We start from the raw sequence: 16,041 nt of genomic DNA on the forward strand, positions 1-16,041 counted from the left end.
TGGTAGGTTAATCGGTTTCTGTAACTTATCCCTAGTGTGAGTGGGTAGTTGGAGAATCAGAGTGGAGTTGTTGAGTATGTGAGAAAAAACTGGTTGCAGGTAAATAAGTGAGGGGTGGAACTGATGGGATTGCTCTAATGGGCTAGATGATGGGCCAAATTCCTTCCATCAATGCCGTAAGAAAATAAGAGAAATATGGGAAAGAGAGTGGAATGGAGGATTAAGGTTAGAGGTGAACAGAAGCCTGGTTATCAGATTTATGGACTGAATGAAGGTATTCTTCAAAACTTCACCCAATCTGTAAACACTACTCACTCCTCAGCAAAGTGGAGTGAGTAGTGATTACAGTGTATTAAATTGAAAATAAATTTTTTGCATCTGGTTACAGGTCAGATGTTATATCTCAAGCCCTGTAATGGAGAGTTGCATTCATAGTGAACACCTTCAAAGGTCTATTGGTGGTCATTGTCATTAAATTACATTAATATAGATTGACTGTTTAGAGCTACCTGACCGAGCCTGCTGTTGATCCAGTAGGAATGTTCCTCGAATTCCTCTAGATTACTAGGACTTGTAATAGAATTTAGAGTCAATCTCACTGGGACTGATATTACCTTCACAAGTCAGAGCATCTTGTTTGGAAGCAGATTATTTTTAGACCAAGAAATATTCCTTTTACCATGAAGTTATTACATAGCCTAGCAACAGGGGCTGACGTCAGCCACCAGGTTTCCATGGCAGCTTGTTACGTCTTATCAGTCTAAATTAATTCCTACCCAGAAACGGAGCGATTAACCAGATAAGAGCAATGTCAGTATTTCAACTGAACTGCTTGTCAAATTTTTATTTCAGAAAAACCTTAATATAAAAGTGAGGTACACTTGCCTAAATGTCCTAACAACAGCTGAAAGTCACAATTTGGTATTGCTTAATAATATAAGCACAACAAAGTATTATCCCCTGATACTCTGATCCTACCCTTCTCTCAGATTTGGAGCTTGTATGAAGTAGTTATGGAGTGGTACTTTGATTAAGGTAGATTGAGACCTTGGCAGTTTGAGTTTGGAAAGTTCAGATAGTAGATTAGGGTGGATTGAGCTGTTGATTAGGGTACATTGGGATTGGGGGGGAACTGAATAGATTTTTTTGTTCACAGGATTTTGATGTTGCTAGCAAGGTCAAAATTTGTTTCTCATCCCTATCTGCCCCCTAATCTTTTCAGGATAAGGATGGCAGGTTGCCTTCCCAAAGAGATGTTGGTAAACTAATTGTGTTTACAAGGATGCAGTGTAGCTTCATGGGTGCTGTTACCAATAATTGCCTTTTATTCCAGATTTTATTCAATTTCCTCTATTTAAATTTCCCATCCACTACAGTGGGATTTTGGACAAATTCTCCAGACCAATCCAGTAAATTATCCACTCTGGTGGGGATTAATTAGAGATTGGTAAATTAATTAGATTTGATGTAGATAAGGGAACTAGATTGGAACTGGGAAATTGATTAAGAGTCATAGAGCAATACAGCATGGATACAGGCCCTTAGGCCCAAGGAATCTATGCTGACCATGGTGCCCCCCCCCTCCGGCAGCTCATTCCATATACCCACCACCCTCTGTGTGAAAAAGTTGCCCCTCAGGTCCCTTTTAAATCTTTCCCCTCTCACCCTAAATCTGTGCCCCTAGTTTTGGACTCTCCTGCCCTGAGGAAAAAATTGTCACCATCCACCTTATCTATGCCTCTCATAATTTTAAACATTTCTGTAAGGTTGCTCCTCATTCTCCTACATTCCAAGAAATAAAGACCTGGCCTGGCCAATTTCTCCCCATAATTTAGGCCAAATAGATTGGGATTTGGAAATTAATCAGGGTAAATTGGGATTGGGCAATTGTTTATAATTAATGTTTCACTCTTAATCTTCTAAACTACACTGGTTTTGGGAAAGTGATTAGTGTAGATCAGGATGAGAAGATGGATTAGGGTAGATCTGAATTGAATAAGGTATTTGGGATGTGTATTGGTGGGGTTGCTGATTATGATAGAAAAGGTGAGAATGTCAGTTAGAGTGGGATCAAGGTACTGATTGAGTCCTAATTAGCGAGAAGAGACTCCTATTGTTGATTAGTGAAGTTAGGGATGTGATTGATAAGTTGTGAATGATTCCTGATATTTGATATTAGTTTAGGAGATTTGTTATTTAGGGTATGAGAAGGATTTGCAGGTTAGGGTATGTGTTGGGTGTCAACCCAAAAGGAACTCAGTGGGTCAGGCAGCATCTATGGAGGGAAGTGGACAGTCGACGTTTCAGGTCAAGGCCCTTCGTCAGGACTGGAAAGGGGGAGATGGGCAGTGTAAAGAGGTGTGTGAAAGGGGTGGAGCAAGAGCTGGCAGGTGAGGGCTGGAATGATATCAAAAGCTGGGAGATGACAGGTAGAAGTGACAAAGGGTTGAAGATGATGGAATCTGATAGGAGAGGAAGGTGGAGCCTGGAATACAGGGGAGGGAGGTGGGGAGGGGAACTGGTGGGAGGAGCGTGTGGGTGATGGGCAGATGGAGAGGGTGGGGGAGCGGTAAGAAAAGACATAAGGTGATGGGGGCCAGTAGGATCAGCAGGAGAGAAAAAAAGTAAATAGGGGAAAAGGGACGGGGGAGCGGTTACTGAAAGTTGGGTATATTGACTAAGGGAAGGAGATAATGATTAAGGGAAACTGATATCAACGAGCATTATATAAGGTAGGTAAGTGGATGATGATCAGGACGGGTAGCAGTTTGTTACTGCTGGAGTAAACGGAAGGACTAGTTACCTGAAATGGATGTGCATTGTTTGCTTCAGACTTGGAGACCAGGTAGGTGTCAATAGAAATCACTGAAGGATACTGAAGTGATTAATTCAGTGGACTGAAATCCTGAGCTTCTGATCTGGAGACCTGTTTGAATTCCATTCAAGTAATCAATTTGAAGTGAAATGTTAATATCAGTAACTGTGACTGTAAAACTTCTGCATTGTTGCATAAACCCATCCGGTTCACTAGTGTCCTTCAGAGAAGGAAATCTGTCATTGCACACAGTGATTACAGACCCCAGATGTGGCTCTTAATAACCCTTTGAAGTTGTGTCTCCATTGAAGTGCAATTGGCCTTGCCAGTGATGTCCACATGCCGTGAATGAATAACAAAGCTCATCGCCGGAGGTGATGAATGAGTCCTTGGTGTCAACGATGACAACCAATATCCTTTATTATTGTCATTATCCATTTTAATCCAAGAAACAAATATACTGTAATTACTTTATAAAAGTCAGCAGGGGAGCAGAAACCCGTGTTGCCTGAATTTGATGCTGTAATACACAGCATTTTTACTGGATAATCTCATATTCAAAGGTTCACCATTAATCCATTTTGCCACAGAACTACTTGGAACATTTGAAGCATTCTTGCCCTGCTCTGGACTATCTGTACCTCAAGTCCCACACCATGTGATTTACTCTCAAAGCTATCAGATTGACTAAGGATGGGAAATGACTGTATATAAGCTGTTAATGAACCTACCATTCCTTTGCATTTTAGTTATTGAACATTGAGTCTGACCACATAATCAGTCACAAACATGCCCATTTCTGGATGTTAAATTAGTAAATTGGTTTATTATAGTCACCTGTACTGAGATACAGTGAGAAATTTGTCTTCCATACTGTCCATACAGGTCATTTCATTACAACAGTGCATTGAGGTAGTTCAAGGTAAAAACAGTAACAGAATGCAGAATAAAGTGTTAACAGCTACAGAGAAAGTGCAGTGCAGGTAGACAATAAGCTGCAAGGCCATGACAAGGTAGCTTGTGAGGGCAAGAGTCCATCGTATAGTACTAGGGGACTGTTCAATAGCCTTATAACAGCAGGATAGAAGCTGTCTTTGAGTCTGATGGTACGTGTATTCAGACATGTTATATTTCTCCATATGATTCCCTGTGTCTGTTCTTCCTTCTGCAGGTGATCACATCGCTGGGATGTTGGCGGTTGCTGTGGCTTCTAGTCGGACTCTGGAGGTAGTGGACCTGGAGGGAACAGGCCTCACAAACCAGTCTGCTCAGGTATATAGCCACTTGTTCTCATTTTCTAGTTGTTACTGTCCTTTAAGTATTGGAAGGGTGAATGGCCATGAAAATTGGGCTTTTGGTCTCTATTTACTATGGTATTCTCCTTCATCAGGCAAGTAGAGTAGGAGTTGGAAGTTTCCAGCTGACTCAAGTGGGAGATTGTCAGTGATAACCTCAATATTGCAGTGGTTACAGGTTCTCATGAATTTTGTGCCAGCACTTTTATGTTACGTCCTCCACGATTGTTCTTTCTGCCAATAGGTTTCCCAATGAAAGTAAGTTCCACATCTGAAATGGTCGCAAAGGGAAGGAACCACCAAGTGAGTTGTGTTCTGTGCCCAGCTGACTGTATCTTTACTTACAGGTGGAGATGAATGTACCCCCTTTTCTCAGATAGTAGACCAGATGTTAAATCTTGTGTGTGCATGGGCTTGAAAGTAGTTGGGAGATTAAATGTGTTGGAAGTGACAATGCATCAAGAGGCTGCCTCTTACTCACATTTCGTAATGCACTCGAGCATCTCCTTTGGAGTAGCAAGCTTGTCAGCATCAGTATGTGACTAGCTTACCAGTAAGGACATGAACAAGGGGATTTTAAATGTAACTGAGTGCACCAGTGCACGGAGGTCACTGCCTAAAGCAGTAATATTATCAGCATGCATCGTGTGGTGTTGCTACTGCAGAATTGAAGTGCATAACCAAAATGAACAAATAGCCTAGGCCTCAGACAGGAAATTAGGTACGGGCAATACATGTGTCTCCAGTCTGAAAACAGCCTTTCACTACTACTCTGATTCCTCTTACTTTGCCAGTTTTCTTGCTGCTTTAGCCCATTTTATTCCATGACCTTTGGGTTTGATGACAGGCTTATTACATGAAACTATCAATGCCTTTTGGAGGTTCATATATACCATATTAACATCATTTCCCTCATCAACCCTCTCTGTATCTTCATCAAAATACCCTTATCAAGCTAGCTAGGCATGATTTGTCCTTAACAAATCCATGCTTACTATTTTTTCCATTATTTTTGTCATGTTCAACATGTTTCATCTGTGTTTCAGGCAGCTCTTGATAAAGATGCATAGGCACCAAGATGTAATGTAGCAAAGTATCCAATAGAGTTTCACAAAAACAATATTAAGCAGAATTTGACACCAAAATGCATAGGGAAATGACAGAGCAGGCTCAAATTTCAAAGTCGAGTTTATTGCCATATGCACAAGTACATCTATGCACAGGTGCAATTAAAAACTTGCTTGCAGCAGCATCACAGGCACATAGCATCATATAAGCAGCATTTGCAAGAAAAACAAATTATACATAATTTTTACAAGTGATAAAAAGATTGGTAAAAGAGGTAGATTTCCACTGATGGAGTGGAGATCTTTTATCTTTGAAGACTTGTGATATGTATCCATTGGTGAATATTACCCAGGACAAGGTTGGGAAGTTATAATAGCTTACAGGCAGCAGTAACCCACGGATGATGCTATAACTCTGCTTTTGCTCTGCCTCTTTCAGATATTTCTGGATATGGTGCAAAATTATCCCACCTCCATGCGGAGCCTCATCCTTGCAGAAAATAACATCAGCTTGGAACTGCAGCAGCAAATCTCAGATCTATTGTCTGAAGGAGAAGAAGAGGAAGACAATGAGAATGAAGAGCAAGAAGATTCAGAAAGAGAGAAAGACATCTGGATTTCTCAAAGCAGTGAGAAACTATTTAAATGGGTCATGACTATAGTTGAATCAAGATATTAAAGTATTGCAATGGATGTCTCCATCATTATGGGTGCTGCGGGAGAGGTAGTACATGGGCTCTATCACTAATGTAGGGAGGGTTGGAGACCAGTGGTTTGAAATGGGAGGTCTGGAGGTCATTGACCCAAGCGGGTACTTGAGGATGGGATTACCTGCAATAGTTATTGCATTAATTGCATTCAAAATGCTTTTGGTTGCTTTTGAGAACCATGAACAACTGCTGGATAAGTAAGTATAACTCCTTTTTATTTGTCTAATGTTCATATTGGCAGTGAATCATAGGCAATCAATCATTTGTGGCAGAGAAAGAGCCCATTTGGCCCATGACAGCCAAGAATGGAGCAACTTAATTGCACTTCCCAATCCTTGCTCTGTAAGCTTGTAGGCTATGGCTCTTCGAGTGCTCACCAGATAACGCTTAAATATAATGAGGGTTTCTGCTCCCACCAACCTCTCAGGCAGTGAGTTCCATACCCTCCATATTCCTGGCAGAAAACTTGTCCTTGACTCTGCTGTATTCCTTCCACTAATCAACGTAAATCCATGTCTCCCAATTAACTTTCTTGGTCAGCCTATCTTGCATAATTTCATGCACTGAACTGGATCTCTCTTCAGTTTCCTTTGTTCCAGAGAAAATAATCGCAGCGTAATCACTCTCTCCAGATAACTGATTTCCCCAGCCTGGCAACATGTTTGGAAATTTCCTTTGCTTTGCCTCTGATACAATCACATTCTTCCTCTAATATGATGACCAGAACTGTATACATTGCATAAGCTGTGGCCTAATAACATGACCTTCTGTATTTTATAGCTCAGCAAGAAAGACGAACATCTCACATGCTCTATCAGCTGTCTTATTTGCCTATCCTGTGACCACCAAGGATCTGTGCACATGAATTCCAAGACCTTCCGTTTCTCTGTCATATGTTACATATCTCCTTGCCTTGTTTACGTTCCTCACATTTCTTTAGCTTTACTTTCATTTACAAATTTTTTCTCCTAACTTAAGGGAGAATCAAAATACATTGAGAGTAGTTCAGGAAACATTTAGTCGATATCTGGAATGGGATGAGTTGTCTTAAGAGGAAAGGTTGGATAGTCTAGGCTTGTATCATTGAACTTTGAGGAAACTTAATTGAAATGTGTAAGATCCTGAAGGGTCTTGACATGGTGGACGTGGAGAAGGGGTGTCTGCGTTTGTGAACAGAGATGAGATGGAAGAGGACCCTGTGTTTTTTTTGGAAATCTCTTCCTCAAAGAACAATGGAAGCAGCGTCATTGAATATTTTTCAGGAAGAGTTAGATTTTTGACAAGCAGATGGTGAAGGGTTACTGGGGGTGGCCCGGAATATGGAGTCGCAGTTATAGGCGTGACCTTATGAATAGAGAAACAGGCACGAGGGGCCAAATGGCCTGCTCCTGGTCCTAATTTGTACATTCATACATTCTAATCTTATGCCCACCTGACCAGTTTATTAATATCTTCCTGCAGTCAAAAACTTTCTTTCTTACAATTAGCCTCACTGCCAATTTTGGTGTCAATGGCAAACTCTTTAATCATGGCCTCCATATTTAACTCCAAGTCTTTAGTTTGTACCATGAAAAGCAAGGTAGCTGATGCACAACAACACAAGAACATACACGTTCTTCCTCCTTAGTGTTAAAGTCCATTCGATTCCCCTCTCTGGGGAGACAAAGGCATAATAGTCATTTAGAATTTCACACATTATCTTCCACCCCACCCACAGGCTACCATTTTCTTCTTTATGTTTAACCTCTTTCCTTTCAAATATAAAAGAAATATATTAAGGTTTTCCCCGTTTTTATCTGCCAATATTTTTTTCATGTAGCCTCTTTGTTCTTCTAATTTTCTATTCAATTGTATCTCTTCACCTTCTAAACTCCCCTAGGTTTTCTGCAACGTTCTCGGATTTGTCACAAGGTCCATCTTTTTCCTTTATTTTACCTCATATGTTTCTCGATATCCACAGGTCTAGACTTGGGCACTCCTGTTTTTTTCATGGGGAATGTTTGGTCTGAACCTTTGCTAGCTCCTCCTTAAATGCATTCTGCTCCACTGACTCTGATTTATCTTCTAGTAGCTGTTTCCAGTCCACTTTTGTTAACTCGTATCTCAGCCTCATAAAATTGGTCTGAGCCCACCTTAGAACTTTTAGTCCTATTACAACTTTCTCCTTTTCCACAATAATGCTAAATCCAGCTGAATTACGATGGCTACTTCTGATATTCTCTGCCACTGCCACTCTATCCACTTGCCCAGCTCATTCCTTAACATCTGCTTTCTAATTGAGCCTACCTCTTACAAATATTCTTTTAAATGCATTTCAAGAAATCTAAACATTCTATATATTTTACTTTGCTATTGCCACTGTTAATATTATGGTCATTGAAGTTCCTGATTCTTCATGCCGTCGCATTTTTGCACTTCTCAGAAACTTGCCACGTATTTAATCTTTTAACTCTCTCTTCCTATTTGAAGTCATATAGTACACTCACAGCAATGTGATTGACCCCTTTTTGTTCCTCAGTTCAACCCAAATGGCCTCATTTGTTATATAAAAACAGAAAATACTGGAAATACTCAGCAAATAGTTCAACCTGAAACATTAATTCTGTTTCTCTTCCCATACATGTGACCTGACTTGATGAGTATTTCCAGCATTTTCTGTTTTTATTTTTAGATTTTCAGCATCTGCAGTTTTTTTGATTTGCCCTCATTTGTGATCTAGCACATTCTCCGTCCCAGTACTGTAATTGTTCATGAGCCAATGTTATTACACCTCCTTGTATTAATAACTGCACCCAATTGCATCTGTAACAAAGAATATTCAACTGCCATTCCTGCCCAACTTTATGCCATGTTACAGTAGTGATCACAATATAACATTCCTAAATGTCTATCAAGGCCCTAATTTACTAACCTTAATATCCAAACCTCTGTGCATTAAAATGTACACATTTAAGCATTACCAAATGTCTTTGTTTCCCTTTTCCAGTCTGTTTTATCTGTTTTCAAGACTCACCTCATAAATCTCAACCTTCAGCTCCAACTGTGCCTCCCACTTTTCTGCTGCTAAATTCCCATGTCCTGCCAAATTTATTTAAACCCTCCCCAGAGCAAACCTAATACAAGACTATAGGTGCTGTCCCAGCTTAGATCTAACCTATCTGGTTTGTACAGTTCCCCCGATTCAATCTCGAAGACCCAGGAATACATAGCCCTCCATCCTGCACCATCTGCTCAGCCATCATTTATTTGCACTATCCTATTATTTCAATGGCAGGTGGCATTAGTAGTAATCTGGAATTTACTACTGTTTATGTTTTGCTTGCTAAATTCAATCGTGGCTCCCTGTAATCTCCTTGTAAAAGCCTGAGGTATAAGAGGATGTAAGATTAGCGGGCTAACAGGAAACAGAGATTAGGCAAAACAGGTCTTTTTCTGGTTGGGAAGAGGCAAGGAGTGGAATGTCACAGGGATTGGTGTTGGGGCCTTAACCTTTGGCAAGGTGTATAAATGACTTGAATGAAGGGACGAAGGTAATTGCTAAATTTTCTGGTGACACAAAGATAGGTAGAAATGTGATTGTGAAGAAGACACAAGGAGGTTACAGAGGGATGGATATAGATAGTTTAAGAGAGTGGGCAAAGATACAGCACTTGCAGTATAATATGGGCAAATATGAAATTTCCCATTGGCAGAAAAAACATAATATTGTTTAAATAGTGAGAGAATGCAGAGTTCTGAGATGCAGAGAAACCTGAGTGTCCTAATGCATGACTTGCTAAAAGTCAGTACACAGCTACAACAAGTAATTAAGAAAGCTAATAGAAAGTTAATCATTTATTGCTTGGGGAATTGAAGCTGAGAGGTTATACTTCAGTTATCTAGGGTATTGGTGAGACAAGATGTGAAGTACTGTGAATAGTATCAGTCTCTTTGTGTATGGAAGGATGCAGACTAGTTGGAAGATGGACAGGCCAGGCTTGTATCTGGTGGAGTTTAGAACAGTGGGAGGTGACTTGATTGAAACAGATAAGATTCTAATAAGTGAAAAAACAGAATACTGGAAGAACTCAGCGAGTAAAGCAGCATCTGTGGAGGCAAATGAAATATGTCAACATTTTGGGTCAAGATATACCTTTTGCCTCCACAGATGCTGCTTGACCCACTGAGTTCTTCCACTTCTGCTTTTTGTTTCAGATTCCAGCATCTGCACTCTTCTGTCTACATTCTGAGGTGCCTTGGCAAGGAGGGTGTGGAGAGGATGTTTCCTCTTGGGTGGAGAATTTACAACAAGGGGTCATTGTTTAAAAATAAGCAGTGGTCCATTTAAGAGAGATGAGATGAAATAATTCCCCCCAGAGAGTCATGAGATTTCTTCAAAGGGCAGTTGAAGCAAATTTTTGAATATTTTTAAAGTGGAAGTAGGTAGATACTTGATAAACAAGAGGGTGAAAGGTCACCACTAGTAGATGGGGGAGTGGGGGGGTGGATTTAAGGTTATAGTCAGATCAGCTGTGATCTCATTGCATGGCAGAGCAGGCTCAGCGGTGACTGGCCTATGACCCACTCCTAATTTATATGGTTTGTAGGACCTCATCCTCCACGAATCTGGTCACATGGAATAAAACCCAAAAGCAACTACCAAATCTTCATCAGACCTAAATGTTTGACCTTGATTCATGAATCCCACCACTCTGGCCCATGTGGTGCTAATCCCACTCTGCACGTCCGCATGTCAACTGGGGATGAGTAATAAATGCTTCTGAACCAGCAACAATGACCATTTCCAAAAATACACAGATGTCATTTTGATGAAGCCTCCCCTTGTTCGCAGGCTCTTGACCACTCTTACCTCTGTCTCACCAGATCAAGCATCACCGACTATCCTCATGTCAACGGGCCTGGAAGATTCTCTGCTGGCAGAAACAGAAATGTAACAGTTGCAGATGGCAGGGTGCACTGTGTCCCTGCAGACCTCAACCACACGGCACTGCCACTGATGTCTCCTTGTCTTGCAATGCTGCCATTGGACTTTTTCACTGGACAGAACCGAAACCCTGACCATATTTTGTCACTTGGATCACATAGAGCTGTAGCCCTTAGCTGATAATGGCTGGAAAAGCACTTCCAATCACTTCACATCACCTGCCTTTATGTATTTATTTACTTTTAATAATTTATTGAAATTCAAGTAGTCTGATTAACCACAGTCACTGCACTGCAAAAGAAATGAATTATGTGAAGCACTGAAATGTTTTGATGTGATAATGCACTGTGTAAATGGAATGGTTGTTATCTATTACTGGAACAGCTTGCGTAGATCCTGTAGTCAGCTCTGCTGTCTCCACTAAGGCTGCTGACTATCCTGTCTGTGAAATGAGAACGTCACAGAGACTCGCTGGAGTCTTTCTGTGACCTATTCCAAGTGAAATTGTTAATTACGGAACCACTAATTCTCTTCACTGACTTAGAATGAGCCAGAAGTGATAATTATTCTGTGCAGTAATTAATGCAATAGTCATTCTTTCCCACATAACCTTTGCTGTCATCTCCAATATGGTCTGAAAAAGTAAACTGGATTCTCACAGAATAAATTGGACAAACACATGCCGCAGTTATGCAGACCCCCACCTGACCCCGTCTCTGAAGCCTGGAGTGAAACCTGTGCACCAGCCCCGTAAAAGGTTAAAAGAGCAGGCCAGAGACCATGGTGAGTGATTCACCTCCTGAGTCCACAAAGCATTTCCACCATCTACAAGACAGAATTCCGGTGTGTGATGGAATACCCTCCACCTGCCCCGATGAGTGCAGTTCCAGCAACTCTCAAGAAGTTCCGGGTCCATTCAGGACAAAGCAGTTTTCTTGATTGGTACTCCATCAACAACCATCCATCAGTGGTGGACCACAACTCACCCACAAAATGAATCATAGCAACTCACCAAAGTTCTCCAGCAGCCTGGACTATCAAGAAGGACAAGGCCAACAGGTACATGGGAGCACCAACCCTTCAAGACCAGTACACGGGGAAATATTGGTCAGAGAAATGAAAATAGCTCCAAGTAGCTGGAATCGCCGGTGTTGCTCCCAGTTCAACCTTACTGAGGAGTGGGTTAGAGAAAGGAGTTCTGAAAATAATGGGAAAGAGAAGTAAGGATGTGGCCCTGCACAGAGTCTGCTGAAAACCAGGAGGCAAAGAGGAATATGATGAGAAACTGACTTTTAATGAGACAGTGAATTATAATAGAAATATCGAAGAATTTATTTTTTGATAAAATCTTTTTGTTTTTAAGCAATTCAGTTGCACCCAGAACTGCTGAGATGTCCAACTACTGCAGGTGAGCTCTGTACCACCAGAGCACTGACGAGAAGCTGTTGCAGGTTCTGTTCAGGGTGACCTGCCAAGCACCTGCTGGAGATCAACTGACTGTCAGGTGAAATGTCTGGATATCTGGCTTGCATCTGTGCAATCCCTTGGTTCACAATGTGCAGCCTTACGGCCGCACGCACACACACACACAAAATCTAATGAGTAAAATTTCTCAGTCACTACATTATGCAATGTGATTGATTCAAACACAGCAGAAAGCTGAGAAATGCAACAAGGGGAACTTTCCCTGCACCTGCTTCCTGTTTAGAGGCACCAGGTGAGGTTAGTTGAGCTGTAGGAGAAACTACAGATGTAAAGAAACAGTCCAAGCAACAGAACCCAAATAAGTTACTTACCCTCATTAGGACTGCAGAGATAACTGAAAACTGTTGCTGATATCTGCACACCATGAAATATCATTTCATAATTTCAACTGAATACGCTGTTTCTTCCCACAGCTGCTTCCTGCCCTGCTGAGTGTTTCCTGCATTTTCAGTTTTTATTATCATTTCACAATGCTTGCTTGCTAATTCAAAAATAAACACTGCAGAATTAAATGAATGGGTTGCTTCTATTGTTTAATGCTGCAATAACATTCAGGGCTGTGGTTTGGCAAAGCTAAGAAAGAGTGAATAATTTCTGTCTGAAACCAGCCAGAGGGAAGAACCTTTGGAGAGAAGCTGTGCAAGGTCCAGCACAGAAATTGGTACGCTGGATGGTATTCAAAGTTGAGTTTATTGTCATATGTACAAGTCCATGTGTGCACAGGTGCAATGAAAAACTTGCAGCAGCATCACAGGCACACAGCATATAAGCAGCATTCACAAGAAAAACATAAATTAAACATTTTTTACAAGAAAAAAACACAATTAGTACAAAACAAAGTACATTTTAGTGCAAAGTGATCAGAGTGGTCATAGTGTTGCTAAACTGTAGTGATTAGGGTTTTGCCAGTTAGGGGATTGACTCAGAGGTTCAGGACCTCCAACAATTGCAGGTCAATGGGAGCACTCAGTGGATGGGATAGACCGTCAATGGGAAAGCAATGCCTTGGTGCCATTTATCTGCACCCCTTTCTCCAATTCACTCTGGTGTCACGCTGTTATTATTGCCATCTGCAGAAGGATTGGCCAATTCCCTGAGGGAGTGCCCACATTGGGGGTGGGGGGTAATCAAACAAAGTAGATGTGGGCTCTTACTAGGTGATAACTGGTGGCTAAGTTGAGAAACCATTTTTAAATCTTTGGTTTGCTATAATCTCAGCTGATGTTATCACTGGTCACTTTGGTATATATTTATTTCATTGTGGGATGGAAGGATTAGCTTGATATTGAGCACAGCATAACGGCAGGGGAAGGGGTCCTCGGTCTCTGCTGCTGCAAGTAGTGTGATGTAGTCAACACCCTCATCTCACCCCTCAAAGGCAGGTTCTATGCATCAAATAGCCAGCCATAAACATCCAACTGTAACAGGAAGTTGGAAGCTCTGCAGATTCATCATCACCAGGGAAAAGTGTTGGGCATAGGTTTGGGTGACACAGGGAAGATTTAAAGGGGATCTGAGGGGCAAGTTTTTTTGCACAGAGGGTGGTGGGTATGTGGAACGAGCTGCCCAGAGGAAACTGTAGCAGCAGCTACAATGCTTAGAAGACATTTTGACAACTACGTGGATAGAAAAGGTTTAGAGGGATATAGGCCAAACACAGGCACATGTGACTATCTCAGTTAGGCGACTTGGTCAGCATGGACAAGTTGGGCTGAAGGGCCTTTTTCCGTGCTGTATAACTCTAGGACCTCCTGATCCAAACAGCCTTCACAGCAACAGTTCAGGAAGGCAGTTCACCTTCATCTTCTCAAGGCAATAGGATGGGCATTAGCTCCTGGCCTTGCAGTAATGACTGCATCTCGTGAAAGGGTAAAACTAAAGCAGATGCTTTAAGACCCTAGTGGTCTGCTTTACCGAGGGTCCTTGGTTGATACATGGAATCAGTATCAGTCTGTGAACATGAAGAGGGGGACACGAAGTGGATAGGACTCAGCTCCATGCAGCCAATCACTCACTACAGAGCTGAAGAAGTGAAGGGAATGCAGGGTTGGAGTAAAATGAGGATGTCAATGGACAGAACTCGAACTCAAAGCTCGATGGGAAAGTGAAATGTGAGAAAGGTGTATAAACAAGAACATGCAAACCAGAAGCAGGAGTAGGTCAATCAGTCCCTCAAACCTGCTCCACCGTTTAATGAGATTCTGGCTGATCCACTTTTGGCCACAGTACCACTATCCCACTCTCTTCCCATTCCCCTTGACTCCCTCACAGTGTAAATGTCTGTCGGTGACCTCTTTGAATGATTCCACTTCCACAGCTCTCTGAAGTAGAAGATTTCAGCTTACTGAGAGACGTAATTCCTCATTATCTCTTGTCTTGAATGAGTGACCACTTACTCTAATGCGAGATGTTCCCCATCAGGGAAACAGAATCTTTTATGCTTCAGTAAGATCACCTGTCACTCTGGACTGTAGTGAGAATATGCTCAACTCCTTTCCATCCGTCAGCCTCTTTGTCCCAGGAATAAGCTCTCTCTACTTCCTGCTACAGTGTGAGTACAGCCTTAAATAAGACTGTGGGAAGATGAAAAGCAATCATTGCAACAGCTACCAATGCCTGGATGTAACTAAAGAGTTAAAAGAAGCATCTTTCTCTGTTAGGACTATTTGTTTTTCCCAGGAGTTACTGAAACCATGTGAAACAGCAAGATATCAATGTGGAAGGTAGCCCCAAGCATTAATTGGGTGCAGTTAAATGGGCAGCTTTGCAAAATAATCAGGGTATGCTTCAGCCAAGTGAGACAATGGGGAGTGTTAATTTGTCCCATCAGACAAGATCCCAGGGCTTTGAGTTTGAGTTACAAACTTTTCTCGGCTACACACTCATGGAGCCACCCACCCTCTAGAAGATCAGAATTTTTATCTGTTCATTAACTGGAATTTTTCTGTACTAATGTCTGATGAGACTTTCGAAAACAACGGGACTGTTTAGCAAAGGTGTGGAATCCTTTGTTACACAGGACCAAATAGGACACAAAGCCCTCCCTGACTATAAAGATGCGACCCGCAAGAGAGTCCTTCAGAGCTTCTCCACAGGTTGGTTCGTGACTGTCAAGCCCCTTCACATCTTGCTGAAGTACCCTGGGGCTTCCCTTCAGCAATAGACTGAGTGGCAGAGAACGCAACATTGCTAAGTACTGGATGCCGATAAGTATCACTGAGAACTGCATGCAGACATGAGCTCGATTTTACCAAGGAAGCGTCAAGTGAAAGAGTTTGGGTTTTTGGTCTTGTTTCTTTTAATTTGGGTTAGATTAGATTTGTGGTTAGATCTGTGGTTTCCTTTGTGTTTAGTTGTGATAAATGAAGTTACTCAAACTTTTCATGAAATTGTGGTGACTTTCATTACCAATTCTGTCATTCAAAAGGAACCCAAAAGAACCTGAGTCCTGTTTTAATACAAAGACCAAAGCTGAATGCAGAATTCCAGGTGTGGAATCACCAGCACCTTATAAAGTTGCATCAAAACTTCTCCACTTTTGGACTTCATACCCTTTACCAATAAAGGCCTGCCAATAATTCCTAATTATTTGCTACATTTGGATGCGAATCCTTTGTATTTCATGCACAAGGATGCCCAAATCTCTTTGTACACATTTAAAAAAGTATTTTTTTATTCTTCCTTCCAAAGTGGATAACCTCACAGTTTCCATCATTATACACCATCTGTTAACTTCAGGCCCACT

The 16,041-nt window shown here is 41.5% G+C and overlaps 1 protein-coding gene and 1 long non-coding RNA gene across 2 annotated transcripts in view; one reads left to right on the plus strand and one right to left on the minus strand.

Annotated features, from left to right (window-relative positions):
- The window catches only part of lrrc73 (leucine rich repeat containing 73), a 31,870-nt gene extending 20,040 nt beyond the window's left edge, over positions 1-11,830 (plus strand). The window contains exons 4-6 of the mRNA XM_052024277.1: positions 3,987-4,087; positions 5,617-5,806; positions 10,751-11,830. Of these exons, the coding sequence (XP_051880237.1) occupies positions 3,987-4,087; positions 5,617-5,806; positions 10,751-10,821 (362 nt within the window). The 3' untranslated portion in view covers positions 10,822-11,830. The remainder of the gene's footprint in view (positions 1-3,986; positions 4,088-5,616; positions 5,807-10,750) is intronic.
- On the minus strand, positions 5,304-11,958 carry LOC127574841 (uncharacterized). The gene is made up of 3 exons (XR_007956962.1): positions 11,824-11,958; positions 10,737-10,797; positions 5,304-5,722 (listed from the first exon to the last, which is right to left on the minus strand). It is a non-coding gene; the product is annotated as an uncharacterized LOC127574841 (long non-coding RNA).
- Between the last annotated feature and the right edge of the window lie 4,083 nt (positions 11,959-16,041).

Source organism: Pristis pectinata, chromosome 10 (genome assembly GCF_009764475.1).
Source record: "Pristis pectinata isolate sPriPec2 chromosome 10, sPriPec2.1.pri, whole genome shotgun sequence".
NCBI lineage: Eukaryota > Metazoa > Chordata > Chondrichthyes > Rhinopristiformes > Pristidae > Pristis > Pristis pectinata.